Source organism: Aquila chrysaetos, chromosome 6 (assembly GCF_900496995.4).
Source record: "Aquila chrysaetos chrysaetos chromosome 6, bAquChr1.4, whole genome shotgun sequence".
In the NCBI taxonomy this organism is placed as follows: domain Eukaryota; kingdom Metazoa; phylum Chordata; class Aves; order Accipitriformes; family Accipitridae; genus Aquila; species Aquila chrysaetos.
In genome coordinates this window covers 34,261,681-34,288,815 of record NC_044009.1, presented here as the reverse complement: position 1 = coordinate 34,288,815, position 27,135 = coordinate 34,261,681, and the positions used below count along the sequence as shown (strand labels likewise).

General features: G+C 35.4%; 1 protein-coding gene across 5 annotated transcripts in view; it reads right to left on the bottom strand.

Moving 5' to 3' along the window:
• Positions 1–27,135, bottom strand: part of KCNH7 (potassium voltage-gated channel subfamily H member 7) — a 243,408-nt gene that overhangs the window by 85,635 nt on the left and 130,638 nt on the right. For 4 of the 5 annotated variants that reach the window (XM_030017161.1, XM_030017163.1, XM_030017162.1 and 1 more), the window contains exons 3-4: positions 12,879–13,034; positions 4,364–4,396 (exon numbers count right to left, since the gene is read on the bottom strand). In XM_030017161.1, coding sequence (XP_029873021.1) covers positions 4,364–4,396; positions 12,879–13,034 — 189 coding nt within the window. The remainder of the gene's footprint in view (positions 1–4,363; positions 4,397–12,878; positions 13,035–27,135) is intronic. The other variant, XM_030017167.1, reaches the window with a different exon arrangement.

Genomic DNA, 27,135 nt, shown 5'->3' with positions numbered 1-27,135 from the left:
GTACAAATAAAATTATTTTATTATTTTAAAATGCATGTAGATGAGATGTAAAGCAGTTTATAAATCAATTTTGAAAGCTTATTGCATCAAAAGTGAAACAAATACTAGAATTCTTTTTTCATCAATTACTTTGAACTTCTTAAAAATACCATTCATAAGGTTTTCTGGCATTAGACACTATTAAAGGCTTTTTACTGGCACTCTATTTTAGTCATATTCATGGTGTTGCAGATGGTCTTTTCTGCTTCACGAAGTTAATATGACCATGTTATACTGCATTACTGATTTAGCTGTCTAACTGCAGTTCAGCTGGAAAGAATGCTCAGTGAGAATTTTGCTTCTTTCTAAGACTCTTGGGCATGAAATAGAAAACTTAACTTAAATGAGTAGCTTTTTCCTATTCTTCTACAAACTGTAATAAATGGTCTCAAAGTTAAAATCCTTATTTCCTGCTTTTCATTTGAATATTCTTTATAGGACGAGTATTGTTATTCTTCTTCAGTGTACAGATAATGAGTTACATGATGTGTTGGACATTCAGCTCTCTCCTGCAGCACTGTAGCTAAAGCTATCAGGAGGCCCATTCAGAATTTGTCTAGTTTACATTACACTTCCTTGCTCAGCTCAGTAATAATACAATTTGTCATGAAGCAAAATTCATCGCCCCAGGCCTGCTGTCCCAGTATAGACTAGAAGGGTCAGTGGAAGCTTTGCTGGCATACTGTTTATGGGGTAAAATCTTTTGTTTGAAAGTGGACAACCCCTGCTTTGTGTAGGTGTGATGTCAGAGAGGATTTAGCTTGTCTTACAATACTAAAACATTTTTGAGATGCAACTAGCTATTTACTATAAATATACAGATAATGTTACGTTAAAAACCTTATGTTTTGTTGAAGACTAGATTGCCAAGTTCTTAATGCTGAGTCAGAGATTTGTATAATTGGGGCTTGCTAAGAGCAATTGAGGAAAGCAGTTGAGTCTGAGTCACAATTCCAGGCTTACATTCCACCTCCTCCTTTCAAACCTTGCTTCACTGAATAAGTAATTTGCAAATGAGTTAATCTGTTGGTTACATTTATTCTCTGTGCCATCTCAGCTAACCACTAGAACTTCTGAATAGTAGAACTCAGTCTGAAAATACACTGCATATAAACTGTTCGCAGATGTAGTTATCTCCAAAGTCCCAAATTCAAATCGACTTTTCTTGCCTTCTGAAAGCCTTTTTAAATTCTGTCTCACATTTTGGGAGATCAGAAGAGAAGATATTTAGAATTCATGGAAAGAAAATGTTTTGGTTAATAGTTTTGTGAAAAAAGTATAGGGGAAAACCTATCTTGGTAAGAAAAATTAATAGCCTTGCTTTTCTGTAAGTATTGAAATGGGAAATGTTAACATTAATGGAAAATTGCTTAAACACTAAACACCATCATACAGACTTTTATAGTGGGGGAAAAAAAAGAAGAATGAAAATTGGTTCCCAAAAGACCTTATTAACAGTTACGATCATGGTTGCAAATTTCCTGCCCCATCAGTACAAATCTCATTTTGGAAATGGGGTATTCCAGCAAAACCGTACCTGAAAAAGGATTACTTTAGTAACCCAATACACTTGTGTGGTGAGTAATTCCCCTATCTGCTCTGTGCAAGCATTCTGTAACAAGGAAGGGAAATGATATTTGGCCTGAATATTGCCTTGCTACAGTGAAGGTACTCCTCAAACTTCTACTGATGAAAATGTATACTTACATACTAGATACAGTGGCAAAGTCAGAGAAATGCCTACAAGTAAGAAACCTTTACTTTCACTGCAATTTCTTTAGTAGTTTTAGGATTACTGGTAGATGCTATGTGCTATCCCAAAGTCTGTTTAGCCCAAGTCAATGCACATGGGATTCCTGGTTTCCTGTCCTGAGCACTGCAGAAGGATAGCCCCAACAGACAGCAACTGGAAGGTCATGATGGCTCCTCAAAGAATTGCTCAGCCAGTTTTTGTGGCATCTCTAGTAGCATTGTTACTTTCATGCTGATGCAGAGAAATAGTTATCCAGAAACCGGTATCTGAAGCTGCATTCAGATAAGTCAGCCAAAGGGAAAAGTAGTGGTAGCTGGTCTCCGGCTCGCTAGCTGGGAGCTAGATTTAATCTGTTAGACTCTCACCTTCTCTAGATTTAGACTTTCCAAAATCAAATCAAAGGAGCTCAAATGCACAAAAAATTTGCACAATATGAATTAAGTGACGTGTACAAACTGTCAGAACTGTTTCCTGGTATGACGTACTACCTGTCCTAGGCTGAGAGCTAAACCAAACTCTGAGCTGCCCATGTTCTGGTACAACCTGCTAACTGTGGTCGAGTGTTGAAGAAAATCAAGTCTTGGATAGTTTTATCATAGTGGATGACTGGTGTGGCTATAATATGAAACATATGTTACCTTTTCAGTCTATAAGACTAAAGAATACAACATACATATCCACAAAGTTCGTCCTATTCTAAATGGAGAGAGATTTCCTTGACAAGGGTGGGTAAGGTAGGTTGATTATGACAGAATATCCTCCAGAGCATGGGTTAATTCAACAATACTATTGTTCTGAAACTTCCCCAAACAATAAGCAAAATTACTTTCACAAAAGGACCACAAGTCAGCTCTTTGCTGAAGAATTTTCTGATAATTGAATGCCTACTATCAAGGAATTTTCAGGATCTAGGTTATCAGAAGTATAGACACAGACAATTATTGAATTGCTGCTCAAAGGCTTGGAAATACCATCTAACAGCTCATGCAAGAGACTGAAGGAAACAATTGTTTTTGAGAAAAAGAATCCTTAAACATTGACAGTCTAAAATAGCAGAAAATATTTGAATGTACTCTATGCAAACACTGAGGCATGTGACGCCTTATTTTTGGTTGGGGCTCAGCAGGCCTTAGGACAGAAAATTACAGCAAGAGCCAATTACGGTTTTTTTCATTTCTTTTCCCCCAAATGTAGAGAAGCATACATAAGTGGATCATTTCTTGCTCTGCTCATTAAATAATCTTCACTTCTTTTCAGGCAGAAAAAGGAAGGCATATCCAATTATTAACTTTAGAAGCTTAAATTTATAATTCTCAGATACTGCATACACACTTTTTTTTTTTTATCCTCTGGTCTGGTCTACTTTAATTTTGGCACATCAGTTGTTCTTCTAGTTTTCTCTATAATTTAAGGTTGCACTTGAGTTCTATCAGTATCAGCAACACCATTCATCTTTATGTTCCCTTGTAAGTGAGAAAGTTGTTTTATCTCTGCTAGTAATGGCACATTTTTGTCTTCAGGCTATACTTCTCCTAAAAGATACTACTGAGAATGGCTAAGAGAATAATATGGTTCCAGATCCTCCTGTCTACACATAGGCCTCTAAGGTAGACTGTCAAAACATGAAAGGAAGGGAATGAAGTCTCTGGTTACATGTAGGGCTATGCTGTGTGTGGTTGACCACTGAATTTAGTCTGAACAATGTTCTCAGAGTCTCCCTCAAAAGACAGAATGGTTATATCCTTGGATGTTAATATGAACCTGTATATTTACCTGTCTGGTTTTCTTCCCATTTGTTGACAGAGATGTCATTTTATTAGACCTTATTCATTATGTTAAGATTATAGGAGTTACAGTGTTTTTGTGAAAAAGCCATATGAAAAAAGAATTTTTGGTCTTCTCAGAAAGAGATTTTACTTCTTGCATTTTTATTTCTTAGATATAATTAGAAGTGGAAAAGAAGAAAAAAGGTAAATAACTGCAATGAAATAAAATAGCAAGCATCACAACAAATATATGCAAAGAATTCATCAACTAGCACAATATTTTGCTGTCTTGCTGAGAATATGGTGGGCTTTTTGATAGCTGGAAAAAAGAATTCATTCCATCTATTAAATCAAGCTCTCAAGAAATTCTCAACCCTTCATTACCTGGGTTTCCAGACTTCATAGAATAAAAAATGTTGCTTTTGTCTGAGACAGGAAGCCTGAAGAAGTTCTCTTTATGTTTTAACACTGAATTTATATACCGGTACCAAATTCCGCAGTATACTTTGTCTCATATATTGATTAAAATTTTTTTATGCTCTGCATACAAGAACTTTCAGTGATAATAAGCTGAAAAGTATCACTACATTTGGATTTTATAAGTCATATAATTATACTAAATTTAATAGTTTAGCTGTTATATCTATAGTTTTGCAGAAATAAGTATTCAGAGTGGGAGCAAGAGCCGTATTTTGACTTGCAGTCTTCTAGAATTATATAAAATGTAATGAGATCTTGAAATAATAGAACCAGAACAAAGCAATAAAAGGACTTTAGTAGATAGAATTTTAGAAGATAGATTTACCTGAAGAAGAGCCACTCGAAAGGTTGTTACCATCTGAAATGCAATTAAACTAGATTTACAAAAAGCTTTAGCTTAAAAAGAATCAGATTCAAAAAATAAACAGACTATTAAGAAGAGAAGGTAGAATATCAAATTTCCACACATTTTAGAAGCAAATTCAGGTAGCTTGAATTCATATACAATATATGTAATCTGCAGAAGAATTGTTCTAAAAGTACATTGCCTTATTATTTGGAAAATTTAAGAACTATTCCATTAAGAAGTACTTTGATAATTACTAAGTTTGTCACATAGATCAATATATGTTTCCAATTACCAAGTTTTAGAGTTGGCTAATGTTTCAGACAAAAAACTGAAGTAGATGTATCCAGACTAACGTGCTATTTCTCATGAAATGGAACATCTTCTAATCTCTTAGTTATCATTTCTTTGCTAGGAAATGATTTTGGTTGGAAGAAACTTATTGAAAAGTTGAAGAATTCATAATCTTCTTAGGAAGAACAGACTTCATTCACTGACACTGGCTTGGTGTATGACCATAGAGGAGTTTTATATTCCTGATAGGGCTCACTTATTTCATGTCTTCATGGCAAGAACTCCTCAGACTATGTGTCTTTGCCAGTTGCTTTCAGGTCTTTGAAATGCTCAACTTGCCTGGGTGCTATGGTCCTTAATGTAGTCAAGCAATAGTGATAGGATTCTATGTCTGTACACAGTGGTGGTAAATCCCCTTATTTTTATCCATAGACCTATTTTGTTTGCTTACCTTCAAATTATGTCTACTCCATGTTGAATAATATAAATAACAAAACATATTCCTTATGACCAGTGTCTATCTGAAAGCTTCTCAAATCCATCTAAATATTTTTTTTCTGCTATCTAGTAGTCCTCTTTGTCTAAGCTTGAGATACCCTGATAGTTTTGATTTCTCCCTCTTCAAGGTTAAAATCTCTAATCCAATTTAACAAGTGCACAGATGTGTTAAGTTCTCTGTGCTAGTTTTTATTACGCATAATAGACATATGTCTTTCTCCTCCGTGTCAGAATGATGCAAAACTCACTGCCTTTATACTTTTCTGAGGGATTGTATTATAATGTGGGATGGCTCTGCAAAATCATTATCCTAGCTTTCAAGTTACCTCACAGAACCCCCCTGTTTTAAATGTCCTGGAAAGAACAAATAGATAGGAGACCTGTTAAAAATGAATAAAAATATATGACTGGAAGAAACCCCCTGGGTCTAGTTCAACCCAAGAATCCTTTTCATACTCACTTCTCATACTTACTATGTATTTATTTAAATAGCAAAAGGAAAAATTGCAGGGTGTCTACGTAGCCAGAGTATTGTCAGCTTGTGTTCCTTTTCCTGTCCAGTGTGCACAAGTCACCTCCACTGAAAGCTACTGAAAGCTGTGTCATTCCCTCTTTTTGGTTTGTAATCTCTTTAAGCAGAGATTGCCTTTTTTTTTTTTCATTGAATGTTTGTACAAGATACAGCACAATAGCTCTGTGATCCTAGCTGGGAGAGGCTGTAATGCAAACAGCTAATTACAATGGCTAGAATCCAGGGAGGCTTCCTTTCTAATCTGAGCCTCAACAGTAACCGTCATGAGGAAACAGAAATATAGCCACCCCACTTGTACTTCTCTGTCTGTAAAAGAAGACTAATAGAATTTATTTATCTTAAAGGCTGTTCTGTTAATTAGGCAGTTAGGTATTTGTGGAGCACTGAAGCTAAAAGTACCAGAGGTTCTTCTGTATTTGACTGGTGATTGCTGTTTGGCTATATTCCTTTGCTAAGAGTTCAACACTGTCTCAGTTTACCTAACATTCACATGTAATTTACCTTGCAGACAAATACACATATTGACACTGGGGTTGTCAAAACTGTGCTGCTGGTTGGCTAGATAGAAACCTTTGTTCGCCTGAACACAATTTTTCTTGATGACTCCTCACTTATGATGAATTTGCTCCCAGTGGTGCAGGTAAAAATAAGACCTTAGACAAATTTCTCATCACATTTTGGGCAAAGTCAGGGGGTTGCTATTGCTTATACATGCCATGTTCTATGGGGCAAACTTGTATGCATCAAACAGTATACAATATTTCATAACAATGTTGTTGTCCAGTTATGTTTAGAAAAAAAAAATATGCTTGCCTCTCCCTAAACTACTATGCTTACTTGTATAGCAAAGCGGTCTGCCCAGAGGAAAACAAATACCGTTTTTTGAGTTAACTCTTTGACTTAAAGGAAAGGCCTGATTTGAATTTCATTTGTGGTTGTTTTATTTGCAACTGTAGTGGATGCAGTGATCTCTACTCCTGAGATGTAACTCCCCTGCTAGAACTAGGATAGAGGCAAACAGTGAAGTGTAAGCACCTTCAAGAATCTCCTTGCTTGAAAGGCTTTCTGATTATGGTTTTAGCCGTTTTAAGAATATTATTAGTCTGTTCATTTTGTTTGAATCTTTTCCAAAAAGTATGCATTTACTGAATGTAAAACTGGTCCTCTCATTTCCTTTAGAGGAAGGAACCCAAGAAATTATTCCAGGGTGTCTTTAATAGGCTTATAGATTCTGAAGTGATAAAATTATAATACAATCCTCAAATATCCCTCTTCAGCAGAATGCAATTATATGCTTAATCAAATAACTTTCTTGGCTTTCTCCCATGAGGTAATGAACACTGAGTTTGGGAACCAGTATAAGCTTATAGGTTAGTACTTCTAGCTAGTCAAAACGTTTTGAAGTTAAATGAATAAAACTTGTAATAAAGTTACCTCATCTGACTTTAGCTATTTTAGCCTACATATTAATAGGAGTTTTGCTTTAGACAGGACTGGAGTAAATGTTAGAAAAAGCACATATAGGTCAATAAAAAAGCAGCATGCTCTAGGTGGGGCAGACAATGAAGACAACTCAGAATTAAAGTTCCAAGAGGTTTTTCTCCTCTTGTGCATGTGTGTACATTACAATCCCACAAATGGTCTACTCTGAGTAGAAAAATTATAGCTACATTCTTCATATTGAAGTCAGTATCCTCAAATCTATGACTTACTTTCAGTGTGAAATGGCTGCTGATTTTCTCTGTGTTCAATCTCTGTCATGACTGATTTTGATGTTTTGCAGTTACTAGCTTTACAGATGCAAAGTATTTTAGAGCTTTGAAGAACAAAATCAGGTGCCAGGAGCAAATATTAATCTATGTCACTAGTTCTGTAAACTTCTGTAAAAATTCCTCATCAAATTAGTGGAGTGGATGAACATGCCAGATGGGAATGTTTGACAGATTTGGCAATGAAATTGGTCACTTACATTCCCTTTCTTCAACAGATCATTTAAAAGCCATATTTATATACAGAAGTTACAGTAGCTTAACACTTTATAATAACAAGTTTAATGAAGTCTGTACAACATACTGTACAGGAATTCTTATCTCATCTTATTTTGGTTAACAACTATTACTAGTAGACAAATTTAAATGATAATTTAGTAGTGTTCACAGAGTTATTTTGCTAAACTATAAACTGTATAAAATCACATCTCTTCTTAATTTAGCTCATTGTAGAAAATTACGGAAAGCTCTTTTTTTTCTTTTACAGTGAGTCTAACAGGAAGGAGTTATCTTTTTCTAAAAGTGTCTTGCTAAACATCCATTATTTATTCATTATTTCAGTTGGAGTTGAAAATTTTATACAACTTTGGCAAATGATTGGATTCATGAAAATTTATGAACAACACTTTTGGGAATAATTTTGTATTGTCACAGTAACAATCAAGCAAATAGTGTCTTACCACATGTGACGGAGAACAGTCCATAAGAAAAGTTATAGTATGAGTAAAATCCATTTTTAGGGCTTATGTAGCTCAAAGCTTTCAATCTTAACACTTTAGTATGCTAAACAAATATCCTTTCACTTAAAAAGCAGGTATTTATGTCTTTAAGCATTTCACAGATAAAGTGAGGTGGGGTAAAGTTATTAAGTGTTTTTGTCTTTGGATACAGAAGTCAATTTCTGGAATTATAAAACATTTACATGATCTAAGAAAAGGCAATGCAAAAAGCAAACAAACTTATTAGAACAGACTTGAAGTAAGAATTAATAGAATTCCTATATTTGGAAATAAGACAAAATTTAGAAAGAGTGATTGGATGATGAATGGACATCTATAGCAGAAATTAGTTTCTGTAAGTCTCACTTTGACTGGACATTGTACAAATACATCCTCACTGGAGAAGAGGATGTTAGTTGTGGAATAACTGCCTACAGAAGAAATTTCCTCACCTCTCTAAATATAAAGATGGGACACATACACTATTAAATAAATTTGGTTAGGAGTTTAAACAAAAAGATATGAAAAATGTTTTGGGAATTTTTTTTTCCCCAAAAGGAAAGAGTTATATAAGAACAAAGAATTCCTTTGTTTTACTAGTGAAATAGCATATATTGAAAAATAGAATTGTGGCAAAACACAAAAGCAATGAAACAGAAAAGAGTGAAAAATCAGTTGGCTGTGATTTAGTAGTTCTTTACAGATTTGGTGCATGCTAGGATTTTCCAAAATTTAGCTATGATTATACAAACACCGGTCAGACTGCCATAAAGAACTGATGATAAATTCTTGCAAGGAAGAATAAAGGGAACAAAAGGATCAGCTGAAAGGATTTTTACACTGCTATTGTGAAGCCAGTATCTTCACTTTTCACATTACTGCCTATTCAGCTTTTTGCTGCATATGAGATAGAAGCTCTTGAGCACCAGACTAGAAAGAATTCTATTTATACTCAAATGTGGTCATCAAACTCCTGGCAACATACCGTATTTTTTTTTTTTAATAATCTATTATTATCATAATATGCCAAGCCCAGTGCTGAATCAGAACCTAGCTGTGTTACCCATTGTAATGGCACATAACAAAAGACAGGATCCCTGTCCCAAAGTGCTATAAACACTGTTTGAAATATCTGTCAGTATTCAGCTGGTAAATTTCTAATTTTCTGCCTATGCAAAACTAAATGTAGTCTCTGAGCTCAACCTAGAAAATGTCATTTGCCTTCCACAGGTCTTTAATTTGTTCAGAGGGCCTTCAGCTCTTTAACAGATTGGAATCCCTCTTTTCTGTTAGAGCCTTTGAAAACAGAATGCACGGTGTGTATGGCATGAAATGCTTTTTTCTTACATTGTGTTAGATTTCAGTCATGAGGAGCACTGTGGTAAGCGGTCTTGTTCAAAACTGTTGGCTGTAGCTAGCAGGATAAATGCTTTTAGAAAAAGGAAAGGTTTTTCAAAGTTACACTTGATAAATTTTATGTCAACTCTTAATAAATCTATTAGAGGAAGAATGATAATATGGAAGAGTTATCTTATTTTCTAGGGTCAGGAAAATAACTGTAATCTTTTTGTTTCCTATTCACTTTTAGTTTTTCTCTCCTGCAACCTGACTTAGTCATTTTTATTTGCTCTCATGTTGAAAAGACATTCTAATATGAGAAAACTCAATCTAAGGAGCTCTGGAAAAAAATCTCTCATGATCTGTGTACTTCCGGGTAGTAGATGTTAATGCAATCTGAAATCTTTTGTCTTTTGTTGTTAGCTGTTGCTTATCTTGGTTGTTTGTCAGACATGTATTGCACTTGTTATATGGCTGGTTCCTTCTCTATTTTTATTCTCTAAATTGGTTGCTGGATTTGAAGAGATTTTATTTCTTTGCTTTTTTTTTCTTTTTTCTGAACCAGTGCCCATTACTGTCCATCTTGTGTGTGACCCAATGAAAACAGACCACCTGCTTTACCTGTTGATGTATGTTCTAAATACAGTAAGACGATGAAAAACTAAGCTCCTCCCAGAGAATCTGCTGTTTGCCTTTCTTATGGCGGGAACATGACTTTTTTACTGGTAAAGAATCTACATTTTTTGTGACTTCTTTTGTTGCTTATTGGTCTCTCTCTGCCTTTTCTAAACTTCAAGGCTTTTGTTCGTTTTTTTTTAATTCAAATCCACCACTGGACCGTACACAATATCTTGCAGTTATTTCTGGATGTTTTGCACAGGTTGGCCTCTTTCTTGAGAATCCTCTCTGCCAAGAGGAATTTTTGGCTATGTACCATATTTTGTATCACCATTCTTCCCATCCTGCCCACATAACAGTCTGCTCTGAAACCACAAGCATCTAGGTAGGAGTAAGAGCAGCCGTGTGCCTGCTCTAGTTTCTGCCAGTTTCTGGCATGTAGCTGTACCCACTAGCAGAATGGTTCGAGTCACCTTTCTTTGCCTCCTTTTGGACCTTGATCTTTCTCTATTATGTACTGAGCTTGAAGCCCCACCTATTCATTTTTCAAGAACTCCTAGCAAGAAGATCCCCTGTGTATGTCAGGCTTAAATACCATAAAACAAGAGAAGGATGTTTTGACTATGCTTTTTTGTGGATGTCCTCTTTAGTGGCTTTTCACTTTAAAATACGGCCAGTGACAACACATGAAAATGTACAGTGATGTATCACAGATAGCAGATCAAAAAGCTCTTTTTCAGGACATGAATCTCTTTCCCCCTCTCCCCCCATTGGTGTTTTACCTTCTATTTTGTCCATTAAACCACATTAAGCATGGACCAGCTGAATAATTTTATTTATGTTATAAAATTGTTTTTTAAAACCAGGAATTGTTCAAAATTCACAAAATCATGGCATCCTAAATAGAAACAGAATATGAGTAGGGTTTACTTGATATAATTTTTATAATTTTTTTTCTGATGCAATTTTATTATTTTTTCTGATACCCCCTAATGGCATTTTTACCATAACATTACTAGAAAAAGAAAAGTATTTTCCTGATATCTCAAGAAAAATGAAAAATACTGCTGTAATGGTTATTTTACAAAAACCTCACAAAACAGAATATGAAAAGGAAGTATAAAAGCACAAGATTTTAAATATGTATTGTAAAGAAAATTTACAAAGGCTCTTTTAAAAACATGTGATATTTTGTGAACAATAATTATTTTCAGACTGGTAGTTTCCAGTAATGGGAGTTTTCCTTTCCACAGTCTTATATCTACTGTCATTGTAGTGTTATACATATATATAAGTGGAAAGAATTTGGCCCATCCAGAGTGACCCAGTCAGAGGTCTTTCTCCATGCTTAGTGAAAACAGTATTTTTTAGTATCCCAATTAGTTATAGAAATAAATTTCAACCTTTTAAAAATGTGAATGATTTGGCAATATTATGGGGGGACTTCTTGTTTATGTATTTTTTGATAGTCACAGAGCTTTGAGTGAGAGCCTATGCATTTTGTCCAGAAGATACAGTGCAGAAAGTGTAGATTATGAAGAATGGCAAAGACTGCTTTCATCAGAAGCTGTTATATGTACAGCTGGTAATGCTGTTATATGCATAGCTACAGGCCTGTTCCTTACAATCTTCTCAACATACCTAGCAGAAAAAATAATACAGCATGTCATCACTTCAGGTAGTGCATAGTGCTTACATTGGGAAAGCTCCCCTCGCTTCTTGCAGTGAAGATCGTCCTGGTCTTTGTCTCCTATCCAGGAAAAGCTGAAGTGTTGATTTAACAATCAGAAAACTTAGGTTCCAAGTCCCTTTATCGTATTAACATTAAAGATTATTACACTGTGAAAAGCTATTTTCCAACTGTTGCTGAGCCAGCCAGGGGAGAGTGTTAATGCTCACTGTTAGAGCATGGTGTGCTTTATTAAGAGCTTGTACAAATGGGTATGTGTTCCGGGAAATCTTGTAGTAAGAGCAGATTACATGAGTGCAGATGCAAAGCAGAAGGATCATGTGCTGTTACTGCACAGAGTGAAGGTCAGCAAATGAGCACACGTTCTGCAGATAGTGGGACAGAAAGCTACACAGTCTAGCTGTATAAGAAGTGGACTTTTGTTTTGTGTAGAGTTTTTTGATTTTGACAATACTTACATTCCAGAGTGGAATGAAAACAAAAGCATTCCCTGTATATCCAAAAAACCCCACTCCCTTCGAGCCAATCTAAATATTTCAATTTGATAAAATCAGGATTTTAATTAAATTATGTTTTAACTTTTTTTTTTTACACATTTTATGTTTTCTAGTCTAATTTAATCAAACCTTCCACCAACTATTTTTTATTTGGAAAGGAAGACAAGAATATTCAGTTTTGAATAGGCTAAGGTGAAATATTTGGGCTATATCATAATGCTTTTTTTTGCAGTTTTCTGTTCATAATCAATTTTTGTCAAGGGCAAGGCACTTCTGTGAAATGTTTTACTTTTAATGAATTTATACTTCCTAGCAATACTCACAAGATCCATGCTGTTAGTACTACCAAAGATCTGACAGATTATCTTGCCAACATTATAACAGGTTTGCTACCTTTAACTTCTTATAGTTTTGAATTCTATCTTAAATGAGTCAGGCAATGGGGACTGCATAATTTCTGTGGTATCATTATTGCCCAGGTTAATTACTCTCCTAGCTAAGAGTAGAGGTAAGCAGAGAACTTTCAATGAGTAACTTACGATTTACAAGTTTGGATGGCAATATTGGCTTGCACTTCTCAGGAGATGCTACATTCTCTTCATCTGTTACATACTCAAAGTTAATAATAAACATCATTGCTACTCCCTCTTGATTTTTCACTGGAATTATGTGGGTATTGCAAATGAAGGTAGATCCTGCAGATGGAGGGAAAAAAAAAAAGAAATAAATAAATGAAAGGAAACTTCATTATTTTTTCACTCCAATAATTCCAGTTACACCAACAGATAGTGAAGAATAGTTCTTTGAATTTAATGATTGAACATCAAATACAATATTCTTTAATTTAAACAGGAACATTTCCATAGAAATAAAGAAATCTTTTAATAATTTATTAGATTATTACCTCTTCCAAAAGATCTCTCCTTTAAAATGTCAATTTTACTTTTTGTTTTTTTATTCACTGGAAGTACCTATATAGACAGACTTGTGATACAGAGACATTTAGCACCAAAAGTAGCAATGCACAACTCTAGTGAAGAAAGCAGAAGCCCATTCTTCTAAATGTCAAGCATTCTTCAAGCTTTTGGTTCTATTACAACAGGATGAATCATGCATTAAATATTTATGGGTGTAAATATATCACTATTCTTATTATAGCTCTCAAACTTTTGGGGGCTGTGTAATGTTGTTTAGGTTTGTGTTAAAAATGTTGTTATCTGATCCTATGGGGTTTTATATTCTATCACAAAAAACTTCTAAACTGCAATAATAATTTTCAATAATCTTGAGAAATATTTGACTTAACTGTTATATACAATTTGAAGTATGAATTTAAAATTACCCTAGTTTTTATATATATGGAGCATACCCAGCTTATACTGAAATGAACAGAAGGTGTAATTTCTCAACACCTCTGGTACTCAGGGCGTTCTTGTTCAAATGCCTAATTACAGATTTAAAGATTTCTTTGTGTTAATTCTTCCAGTATAACTCTTAAGAAGTTTCATTTGACAAGGTCATCAGTTTTGATTTAATTCCTTCTATTAACCTAACAGAACATAGTTGTTCCAAAAATAATGTGATTGCTGTAAACAATACAATAATGTGCTAAAAGCTTCATGCAAACTCAATTGTGAGATAGTGACTTTCCATGATAACTAGGGACTGGTTCAATGTACATCATCTGCAATTTATGCATTGAAATGCAGTAATCACTGAAACTTGACAGGCTGTGCAATTTGACAAAAACAGATCCTGATCTGGGTTACACAAGAATAATTTTTTTTTTTTTTTGCCATTGAGGAGAGAGATAGTAAAGATTTATATCATTATAATCAAGATCAGATTCTGGCTCCTCATATTTAATGTAGTACTTGCTATAATATGGTATATATGGCAGTTTGAGCTATGTATAAAATTGTCATGCTGGCCTTTCAAGTTTTGCAGCTGTACCTTCAATCCATTTAATAAAACAGTTAAGCTGTGGCACTTGCCACAGTTGCCATGGTTACAAGCTCAATGACTTTAGTAAACAGAAAATAAGCAATTTAAGACTGTTCCATTAGAGCTAAAAATAGAACTGCTGCAGGCCAAGCATTGCAACATAGACTGGTTAAACAGAGAGTCTGAAAAGAATTTAGAAATAATCTGTGTTTTTAGCCAACTAATAAGAATACATATTGAGGAATACATATTGAGTTTAAACAGTCATTTTTTTATGACATTTATTGATTTGCTTGGAAGAAAATACTTACTATTCAAGCTATAGACTATGTTTTGACATGCAGATTTATAGACTGAGCAGGTATCAATCCCAACCGGACACCTTTAACAAAGGACTGGAAGTGGGGCTAGGCTTCGGTGTGCATGGCTTTGAAGAACACTGAATTCCAGTGGATCAAATGTTTATCAGTTTTTGCAAACAAGGATGACGATGAGCCTCAGACTTCTTTAAAAACTTTCCTGCTTTTGAAGGCAAGGGTGTTTCAGCTTTTGAAATGCGTCCCACAGTGCTAAGTAATGACACTATCTCCTGTTTATGTAGAACATTCCGCCCTCAAGCATTTACAAACCTCATTTGTACTGGAGCTAGGGATTTGCATCTCTGAGGAGATGCAGAAGCTGTTTAACAGTCCACAGTTTAAGAACGTGGCAAAAAGAGCACAGGGTTAAAAATTTAAGCTGTATGTAGAAATATTTTGGGAACAAAAAATGGGAAAGATTTGTATCTGGTATAATTCAGTGTAGTTCCTTTGCAGACCAATTGCACCAGCAGGCTAATGACTCCAGTGTAGTTCATGAGTCTGAAGTTTTTCCAAGACACTGGGCTTTTAAGAGACATAGAATATGTACTTTGTGCGAATGACTGGAATTGGAATTCTGCAACTTAACCAAAATACAATGCCTGTTGCAGTCACTGTTAGTGTTTGTCTTTAGTACAGAAACTGTTATCTGTTACACACTTATCAGTATCTATCTCTATTGAAATGGCAATAAGGAAATACAAAATACAAAATAACAAAGACGACCCTAGTGTGACTGAAAAAATAACAGTTGGGTGCAAAAAAAGAATACTAGCAAATTCAAAAGATATGCTTGGATTTGTTGGAGTTGATGGCAATAAAAAATATTATGAGGTAGTTTGTTTATAAACAATCTTATTCAGTATTTGCACTCTGGCATTCCACTGCTCTTCATTGCACTCAGCAACTCAGCACCCTGTTTTGTCTCTGTACTGAATATTCTGAGTGTAAGAAATGCTTCTGATGAGCAATAAAAATTGTAATGAAGTTTCTGGAATTTGCATTTCTTATCTAATGGTACAGGGCAAGTGGATGATATAATCAGAATAATTATGAAAATTATACTTTTGTAATTAATAGATTCAATATCCAGCAATATATCTGGATTTTCTAAAGATTACTATTGAGGAGTAATCATGAAATATACCTGTTGTGCTCTCTTGTTATCATCACTGGAGGTGATAAAGAGGAAAAGGTGGATATTCCTTGTCAGCTTGAATTCCATAGTTATAAGGGCTTGTTTTCTCTTGTCTGTTGCATTTTAAAGCCCACTTTTTCATCTAGTTAAATTAGTGGCAAAATCTCCATATGTGAAGAAAAGATTCTGCTCCCCTCTATTCTGTTGTATATGATGTATGTATGAACTGCCAAAATGTATACATAAGTGACAATAAATATTTACGAAATAAAGATTTAGGATATATTAGGATTATATAAGGATATATTGCACCATTTGAGCAATTCTGGTGAAGCAAAGCCTATTTAAATATCTGGCTGCATAGTGTTTAAAGTTGACTTGCTTCATAAGAGCAGTACAAAGCAGGCACAGCAAAACAATTAATCTGGTTCATAAAATCTATTTACCTTTCCAGTGATTTTCTATAGAAGATTTTAGGACAGATTTTTATCAGGCTGCATCTTCTAAATACTGCAGTCATTTATTTGAATTGTAATAACTCCTTTTATGAGCAATTGGGAGAGGACAATACAATTAATACAATGGTGAAGGCATTCCAAATTACAAGAGCCTCCATTCTCATATGAAAAACTCTGACAAGCAAACTTCGAAAAATGACACATCCCAAACAACTACTTTGATTCAGCCTTCCTGGGAACAAAATTTTCATAGGCCATTACATATGCCAAGCTCAAAGGATCTCTGAAAAATGAAACACTGTGGCATTTAAGTAATTGTCCTAATTCTCCAGAAGCCCTCTCTTTCACACAACAGGGACCCTTGAAAATCCATGGTTCTATAGGATGGCTCTGCAGCTCTGTTGCTCTGAAGGAGTCTGACAGTTGCTACCTGCATGTCACCATTAAAAAATCATACTCCTCTACCTCAGTACAAATTTGAGGACTGCATTCACTGGGGCTGAGACTGGTTCCAACATGTTTTGGAACCAATCTTGGCTCCCTGCACTAAAGCATTTATGACTTCTAAGATATTTTTGTTACTAGAGCTGCTGTGGACAACTGACTAAGGCTATAGAAAGAAAGATGTTAAGTATGTCCTCTGCATGCATATATAAATTTCTGGACAGGTTGACCTCATACAAGAGTTTTCTAGGATTATAATTTTTTAGTGCTGCAACCTACAAGTAGTCCAGTGTAGGTAGCCATACGTTTAAAATTTAAGGTGAGAAGAAATAAATCAAAACAGAACAAGGGAAAAGCCAACAACAGCTTGCCTACCAGAACAAGACCAAAGACAGCTAAAAATTAGAGACAGAGATACTGTACATGTTTCCAGAGCTAGGCAGTCCTGTTCGCTGATTGAAGACAGATCTGAATGAGGGACTTCTTCAATGTGACAATTTTATGATAATATAGGGACAAGAGAAGGAAGCTGGGTATTCTTTACACTTTTATTAAATAATCAGCATGTTTATTTTGGAAATAACTACCCTCCACTTCCCCCGACATGATTCATGTTTTGTCATCAAAATAAATGCTCAAAATGCCTTCTCTCAGAGGCACAAACTTAGAATATATTAGTTACAAACACAGAGTTTTAACCTTATAATTTAAAATATTAAACTATCAATTATAGTAGAAATGCAACTAAATACATTTCATATTAAATTGTGTACTAAGCTTAGTCTTAATTCTATCAGCATTTTACTGAAAAGGAGCACAGAAAAGTCTGCATAGTTCCCACCTTGTTAGTAATGAGGGGAAATATGTATTGTTTTCATATGTTCATTTTTGACTAGTTACTCTGACATTATTAGAGTCTGACCACTGTTATACTAAGTAGAAACTTAATATTCCTTGGTTAAGAAAGAGTTGACTTCCATAAACACAAAGAACAAAGAACATCATGTAATAAAACATACTCAATAGCATTTTGTTATCTGGTGTTCATATTTACAGCCTTATTTGTCCTTTCATCATAGCATGGCTCATGGGGATTACGCAGTGTTAGTAAGAACTTCTTTGGGGAAAGAAAGGAGTGATAAACTGAGGGAGAATTATTGTGGAAGATCAGAAGACCTTCTCTTGACTTTGCCCATCCTTCATGTAGTCTTCGTCTTTGGGATGAGAAGCCAAGACATGGCTTTCTACTAGCTCCTTAACTCCCCAAATCCAATATTCTTTTCCTCCCTAATGGACAAAAGAAGCATCTGTCTCTACTTCTTCCAGACTGGGGCAAGTCTTGGAAACTTGGTTACTCTGCTTATTCAGGTCCAGGGCAATACTTGTCCAGGCAGAAAGTAAATGGAATTTAATGAAATTAAATGTACGCTCTGGTATTGGGAAAAGAAAGATTGTCCTGCTTTTTGTGGACATTCAGGAAGGCTGAGGCTGTGGGTTTTGTCCACCATGCCCAGCATGGCAAATACAAGTAGTAACAAGCCCCTTAGGAGCATAGGAAATGCTGATAACTCAAGTCTTGTTCTCTGTTCCAGACTGCTGTTGATAATCTATTTTGTTGCTAAATACTGGCATATAAAGGACATGGACATGGTCCTTACATGGACCAGTGTGGTAGGGTCACAGGGACTGTGTGGTAGATGGAAGGTAAGGTGGGAAGGGGGATACAAAATTTTGTGAAATAAGGCTGTCTCTTGCCACTGCTGGTAAGACTTTTGCATTCTTGAAATGCCCTAAGGAAAAACAGAATACCCTTTCTTGATGTAGCTTCATGTGTGATCATCTGGAGTTGTGACCTTATTCCCTGTTCTTCCATATCTACTTTCAGCCAAACTTTAAAAAAAGAAATGGAAGCAAGCCAAAACTTTTTTTCTCTATGTTGTCAAGATTCTGGTAACAAACAGGTTAAAACCTCATTTTAGCAAGCAAGTGCTCTCATCAAGCTGTGAATGGTGCAGAAGTATGACACCTGAAAATAACTGGATGTAATTTACTAATGAGACCAGTAAAGCAAAGCATCTTGTATTCCTGAAGGATTATAAACAAAGAAAAGAAAATTGGAAGAAAAACAGTACCCAGTGAATATTTGCTCTGCCTTGTGTCATTTCTGTGACTTATCACTGAAGAAAGTCCTTTTCTTTTATGCTTAAAATTCAGAAGCCTATTTACCTCTGGTTTGAGGTCCACTCTAAGCAAACAGGGTACTTAGCTGAGCTTTTGTTGGCATTTAGGGACAATTGCAATGGGGATGTGTATTGAATATTCAAGCGAAAGCCAGTTTGTCAAATATTGAGGGATGGTGTGTATTGTGATATGGAGACTCATCATGACCAATCAAGGGCTGAAAATATATTCCTTTGTGTTTCTATTCAACCACAAGCCAGGAATAATGCAGCATGTCACAAGGAATCTTGTTTTCAGTGGACTTACTGTAAAGGTTTGTTTTCTTTCTCAAATCATACTAAGAACTCTATTCCTCTAGTGTTATGTTGAAAATAGTGATGTGAAGATCCTGAAGAATTTCACATGATGTTATGTTAAAGGCTCCAAATGCCTTTTCAAGCCCATTTCTGTGTCAATTAAAACTATTTACTAACAGACTTTCACAGCTTAGTCTGCCTGTTTATACAATAAAAATGAGTGGAAGAGTGACTGAATCTTCCCTGAGAAAATTGCCCAGCTCTTAGTGATATAGAATCAGATCACTGGAGACAGACACCACATAGCTACTTGCTCAATTCAGTAACAACCCCATGAAAGAAATATCAGACAAATATTTCTGTCTGGTTTTACCTGCAGCTCTTTGCATCTTTGTACTTGATGGACTTATTCAGATCTTTGGAGACAACTGATCTGTAAAGACCCTATTTAAATTTTGTCAAAACTTTGGCTCTAAAAGAAAGAATTACCCTTGGATGTTCCTTTCCTCCCCATCCTCCATTTATTATGGAGCTGCACACATGAGGAATAGGAGAAAACTTGATGCCAAGACTAAAGATGATAATATTTGTAGCCATAAAGAGCATCTATTCCAGGAATCCCAGGCTGCATTGCAAACGTTGCCTGTTGCTGCCCTTCAAACTGTACAGGTATTATTTTACTTTCTTCTAAGGATGGTAGGACTGAGGCATAAAAAGAGAAGTTTTTTATTCGAGGCTGCATCAAAAATGAATGAAGAAACTAAGGGTAACACAAAGACTCTAGATCCCATTTTCACAATTAAATTAGTAGATAACAGCACCACACTATTAAAATATGTCTAATATATTTCTCCACAGAAGTTTGGGTAATGGGTTGTACAATTCTCTTTATGTTTTACCTGTATCTTCTGAGCTGTGTCTTTATGTCACCATTTTCCAATTCCACCTGACCGAAAATGAACTACCTTGTGTGGCAAGAATGGGGAATTCACAAGCTTCCCATTAAATATGCTGCAGATATATCTGTATGACTGTCTCTTTTAAGATTCATTGCAGAGAACAACTAAAAATAGATGGCAGGTTGAAATGTATTATACCCCTTTTCAAATGAATAGCTATTTTTAAGGGGGATGGGTAGAAACAAGAAGAGTATATTTGGCTGATATTATTAGGGAGCTTACAGTGATTAAATGGGACCTGTTCCCTTTTCACTCCACCCTCCATATCAAATAGATACTCATTCTGTCACTGGAATCGTTGCTGATACTAAGATTTGATTTATAGGACTGATTTAGGTTTTGTAAGGTATTAACTTACAGTGTTTAGTGGTGAAGAAAGAATTTTTAAACTAGCAAACTAAGGAAAAAATTACCCTCTGGAGCCTGTGGACTGACTAAGTTCATTATTGGACTGAACTATATAAATATCTCATTTTCTCTCCCTTTAATCCCATTTATAATATAATTCAATAGTTAGATAAATACTGTTCAACTGCTCACTCCAGCATTTCTTAAGCTACTGCACTGACACAATTATTGCTAACCTCCTAATTATAATATCTACACCTACACTAATAGAGCTATGGTGATTAATTGTAATGCTGAACACATTTTATATGGGAGGACAGTTTCCTAGTGCTTTGTTGTTTAAACATATATAAACATGTACAGAAGATATAGAGCAATTAAATATTTGGCAAGGAAAGAAAAATGAAATGAAAAATAAACAAGCAGTAATGCTATTTGTCTATAAAGTAGAGACCAAGAAAAGAGCATAGAGTGAAAAATGTTGAAAACGCTTTGTACATGGAAAGGTAAAGACTTATTTAGGTTCCAGGTTGCGCATAGAATAATTTTTAGGAAACCACAGCTGGTGCAGAAATTGCAAGATAGGCTTTTTTTCTTTGTCTCAGTTCACCGTAAAACTACATTTGAGTTTTGTCAGAGGGGGTTTGTCTAGAGCACAGACTGAAGTCAGGAGGCCCAGTTCCTACAATCAGTCTTGAACACTCAGACTGATCTTTCTCAGAGATACACTCTGGTACATGCATAGTGGGGTGAAAGCTGGGTCTGAAATTGTTTTCTGGATGGGTTCTCATTACTGTCAGTTTGCAAAGCTGGTATGTTCAAACATGGGTGTTGCTTGGAATCATTTAGGCCCTAAACTTAGTCTAAAATCTCTACTACACATTGTCTTTTTCTTCCAGAATATAGCAAGTAGTGCTGCTTCTAAAAAGCAATGTCTCTGTCTTGTTACTGAGAATATTTCTGTGTCTGCATATGCAGTTAAGTATCTTGTGCCCGGTTCCTTGTATGAAGGATATAATATACTAATATTAGATATTAGTATAAGTAATTTTCATTCATTTTTCAGTCTGTGTCAAGACACAGAATGTTTAATTAGGAAAGGTCATACCAGTATTGATTACATTAATTCAGTGGGATTACATGTAATTAGAATAGTTTTGAAAACAACTGGATTTCATTGTGAAAATGCTTTGACTTCTTTCATTCACATTTTCAGTAAGCTTATTTAAAGCGTAGCACTCAACAATTACCAGATGCATAGCTCAAGGTGAAAAACAATTGTAGGACCCATTTTCTCTCATATTTAGCAGAAAAATAAAGAACTACAGAGCTTTAGTGTCTGTTTACAAACATTATGTGATGATTTTAAAGTTACATATACATTAAACATAAATCTTTATAAAAAACAACTAGATGACAAATAATGGTTCTAGTTTCTTATTTTTCAACTAGTTGGCTAAGAGTTAGCATGTATTTAATTGTATGTGCTAAAATTGAAGATGCCTTTTTTCTTTTTTTTTTTCCTTTTTCTTTCTCTCTTTCTCTTTCTCTTTTCCCCCCTAGCTATTCTTTTCTAAACCCTCATTAGAAGCTATGCACCTCTGGGCATTCAACTGAGAAATGTCTTATTATGTTCATGAGAAAAGGCATCTCAGGTTTGTTGAATATTGCCTATCTTGCAGAAAAAGTGCAGATTAAGACTTTTTGTGAAAGTAACCTCATTTATTTCCCTAAATTATACTACATAAACTATTTTAAGAACTAATTGAATAACCTTACAAAGCAGAATGGAAGAAAAAAAAAAAAAAGGCAAAAAAAAAAAAAGCCAGAACTCCATTTCAGTAATTTCTTTCATTCGTCCAAGGTACTGGTCCAGAATATACTATGAAGTAAAAGAGTGATCCAGATTCTGTTCTCATTTACACTGTGCCCTTTCAGCGAGATTAAGGTTTTTTTGTGATACAGTTCTTAATAGATGTCAAAAAGAAGGTGGCAATAAATGGCCATACAGTAGGAAGGGTGATATAGAAAAACAGATCAACAGCAGGCTGCCTGAAGCAAAAGAGAAATGCTGTCATTGGTGTAAACTTTCACAAGTGCAATGTGCATCCAGCTCCATTGGCCAAGTGGAAGGAGTACCATTTTCTAAATATAAATGCCTTTCTCATGGAAGTCATACCCTTGGAAAATCATACTCATGGAAACATACCCTTCTTGATGCTTTATAAGAGAATTGATCATGAGTAGTCAGAAATACACAAACCCCAAACTTATAGAAAAAAAAATTTAAGAGTCATCATATACAGCTTCAGATGTAAAGTCATAGTGTATGCATTATAGTACTTAACTGTAATCTAGCAAAATATATCTGAAGGGAGAGAACAGACAGACACAAAATGAGGGATTCTTGTTATATGAAATAGCTGTCATGAGGTCTTGGTAACAAAGATGATGATCTGGAAACCCTCATCCGTGAGAAAGCCAATCCTGAAAGCTGATGGGAGTAGTCAAGCTACTGGGATAGTAAAACAAGTGGATGTAACCTCCCAGACAAAGTAGCTAAAAGAGATGTGGTATTCTGGAGTTCTTGATAACACAAAATCGTGCGATTTTGAATGCATATTAATAAATGTTGTGGGAGCTCTATGTACTGGAGGTTTGTCAAACGCACTAGTAAAATATTAAATTATGGTAAAAAAAAAAAAGTTTTGTAATGGAAAGTGTCCATGCTCAACATGATGTATTTTTAATTTAAGATCTCATTAGAATTGATAGATATGGATAACTTACTGGACTAGAAGTTCATGACTGCCCTAGGGGTGGTTTTCATGACCTGATTGCAATCAGTGTAGACAAACAAAGAACGATCCCAAGCACTAAAATGGTGATTCTTCTAAATGGGTAATTTTCTACGGTTGAGAAAAATGTAAGTGGAAATAATTGGGAGGAGAAATCAGACAAATATATGAATGAAAAACTGGAATTCTTAATGAATATGTTATATAACAAAAGAGTAATGATTCAAAGATGCTGAAAATCTTAGTTGCAAGTCCATCTGCATTAAATGCAAAACTAAAGGTAACAAATAGGAATTAACAGGCATATAATGAATGGAGAAAGGAGAAAGTAAATACATATCTGTGGAAAACAAGAGGTATGAAATATAGAAAGCTGATAGAGGAATGTGACAACATCAGAGCAAGACTAAGGAGAGTAAGTAGGTATGTAACTACATTAAGCAAAAAATAATTTCAATAATAATGAAAGTCCATAAAAATCCCAGTAACAACACTTGTGGTAAACTTGTTAATAAGTATGTGATAATAATTATGCAACAACCAGATAGATCCTTTAAGAAATATTTCTGAAGTGTGGTAAGTCTTTGCTAGATCCAAAACATCAGCAAACTTGCAAAAAATTGTAATCAAAGGTCTAGGTCTACAACTCAGCGGTCTACAACTCTGATGTAACCTATCAACAAATCTTGCTGGGCAAAGTTCCAGAAGGTTGGAACAATGCTAATATTGTGCCAGCATTCATAAAAGGGATATAGTGGTTGAAATGACTGTATGGCAGTGAGCCTGACATCAGTTCTAAGCAAAATAATGAAACTTGTGATGTTAGATTAATTTAATAACGAATACCTGACAGGAATATAATTAATGTCACTCAGTATGGTAATGCAGACATTATTAATGGACAAGAAATCTGATCTGATGATTATATTCTTTGTATAAAAAAACAACCAAGTAGCCATTACAGACATATGCTTTTGTAAGGTATTCTACTGATTGCTGTACAATATTCTAATAAAGTAATAGCACTATACTTATAATAAGCTCAGTACACATTTTACAAATTAACTGAGAACTTCCAAAAATTCATTAATGGAGGATCACAATTCAGTGCCAGTTTCTAGTGAATGTCCACAGAAATGACCACAATAGCATTAATTTGCTTTGAAAAGATCTGGAGAAAATATTAAATCACTTCTGTGAAATGTATGGATGCTTCAAAAACTAGTTGTGAAGTGACTAATGACATGGTAATGAGTCAAAATAGAAGAATGGATTATTCTGTAAGTGGGACATTAAATGCAAACAAATGCATTCTGAAATGGTAAATTTAATCATACAGTTATAGAACCAGGGCATGCAGGTTGAAACTAAAAAATGGCAGCTATATCCTGGAATGTACTGTCTCACAAGAGAAATAATAGGATAATACGTAAGAATGGCGAGCGTAGCCTGCATAAAGATGTAGAATAAGAAGTCAACCTTTCCTTATGTATATAGCACTGGGCAGACTAAAACTGGATTACTGCATACATTTTCTGGCATCTGAATTCTTAAAAGATATTGAAAAATTGTAGAGGGCATAAAAAAGAGCAGAGGAATAGCATTCGTCAGAAAATTCCTTTGGTGTGAATCTTAAAGATGTCAATCTTTGTTGTTTAGTGAAAAGTAGTTTGAGAAGTGACCTGCATTGCAATCAATAACTTCATGGAAAGAGTGCTGAATACTAAGGAGCTGTTGATTCTAGCAGAAAGAACCTAAATGTCTGGAAGCTGAAAGCAGATACTTCAAGCCGTATCCTCTGGAATGAACCATCAGAGGAAGCAGTTGTTCTCTCTCTCTCTATGTTTTTAGATCAAGACTTGAAGAAACAGACAAGTCCTTTTAATCAACAAAACCTATGTACTATTAATCTTCATAAAGTTCTAATGTTTCTTCTGAATATCTTATTTCAATTGAAGGAGGAATTCAGTGCTTCCTGGCCCAACTTTGCTCTGAATACACAGTGCTCCATAAACCAAGACGCTGCCTCTCTCCTGTACTTAGGAATAAAATTTCATGTGCTCTGCTTAGTCAATTGGTAAAATTTCAAAAGTCCTTCATGATCTGGTCAGATTTCAATGTTCTGACCTTAGTAAGAGGTGGGATCACATTTCAGCAGCAGGCTTTCGCCCATCCTTGGGTTATGGCGGTGTAGCAGTGAATTAACTCCTAACTGCTTTCTCTCTCCCGCTGATGGACATAGCAGCAGACGGCTGTGGGATGCGCATGCCTGTTTTTCGCTCAGATGCATCAGCAATGCTAGCTCAGTTCTCTCCAGGGCAATGTGTGTGGAGGTGTTGTGCCTCTGTTCTTCTCATTCTCTCCTCATCAGGAAAGGACAGCGGTTCCCAACTCTGACCCTCCCAGTAATGGTTCCTGGAGGATGGATTTGGCTATCTGGGCTGCATTCACTGCTCACATAGATGTTTCCTGTCTCCTTTAGGGAAAAGGCACAGGCCAGATGGTGATGCAGGGTCAAAGCACTGCCAGTGCAAAATCATTGTCATTAACTACATCTCCCCGCAAATAATACATGTTTATTTGTCAGAATGAAATCTCCCTTGTGAACTGTTAAAACTTTACCTCATAATAACTCTGTTAGAAAAAAGCTCTTTTTAGCTACCAACAGCTCCACCTGATTAACTGAGAGCATAACTGTTACCGGACATAGCAGTGGAATTTATTCTTTAGTTTTGAAAGTAAATCCAGCTTAACATCCCCTTAACCTTCACAGAGTGCTCATGTTCTCAGGTTGGAATCATGCCCTTAGTATCCATACTCGATGGCTTCACATGATGTCCTGACTACCCATATGTATGTCCATCTGTTAGGCTGGCATGGTGCCCTCCCACAAGTTGCTGGACTCTTGCCCTAGGACATGGCCGAGGACTGAATGCTTTACTTAATACTTCATGTGACTTCCTGTCTGTGTGGATGTGTGCGTGTGTGTGCTGTAACCCTGCTGTTTGTAAGGGACAGGATGGAAGATATTTGCCCAATTCGCTTCAGGCGAAATAGTCTAAGTGCAATCCAGAACATCTTTAGGTAGGGTTTTTTTGCTAGAAAAATGGTAAGCAATTCCATGGAGTGAGTTGGATTTTCTAAGCTAAGTATCTAAATCTAAACAGTTTAATAGCAAAACATTGCTTCTTGTTAGGATGAAGTGCAAATTCCACAAAAAAAGGTCAATGCTGAATAATATTAATGAGACAGACCATTGACAGACCTCAGAATAGTTTTCATGTGCTAAACACTAAATGGAGGAGGACTGGAAAGATATCCTTCCTAAAGGGCTGGATTTTTGAAAGTCTTCACATAGTGTTCCAGCTTGCTTAGCATGATTTTATTTTGCCAGCTTTGTTTTTCAAGGTGAACACAATTGTTAATGAAATAGCTAAATAAAATCATGCTTCTCTTATCAACTGCTTCTGGGTGGCATCTAGTTCAGAGCACACATCCAGGCTCAATCTACTTCATTGAAATGGGTGATTCCAAAGTCCTCTCAGTGCTGAATCCACAGCTAGTGACTCAGGCTCTCCCCCATGAGATGATCTGCCTGCTGCTTTTCCTTTCAATCACTTGCGCATGCTTCCTCAGAGATCCTAATGGCTGTCGATCTGTTAGCATCTCTTGGCACATATTACTATACAGTACACACTCACACTCTCAGCTTCTGATTTACTGCTTGGGGACAACATAGGAAAGGAAGAAATATAGATGTAGTAGAGGAATTTCTAAGGCAAAATCATTTCAAAAATGAATACTTTTGCAAATGGATAAAATTGTTCCTGAAATTGTTCCTGAATTGTTTCCTAATGTTTCCCGGAAGATG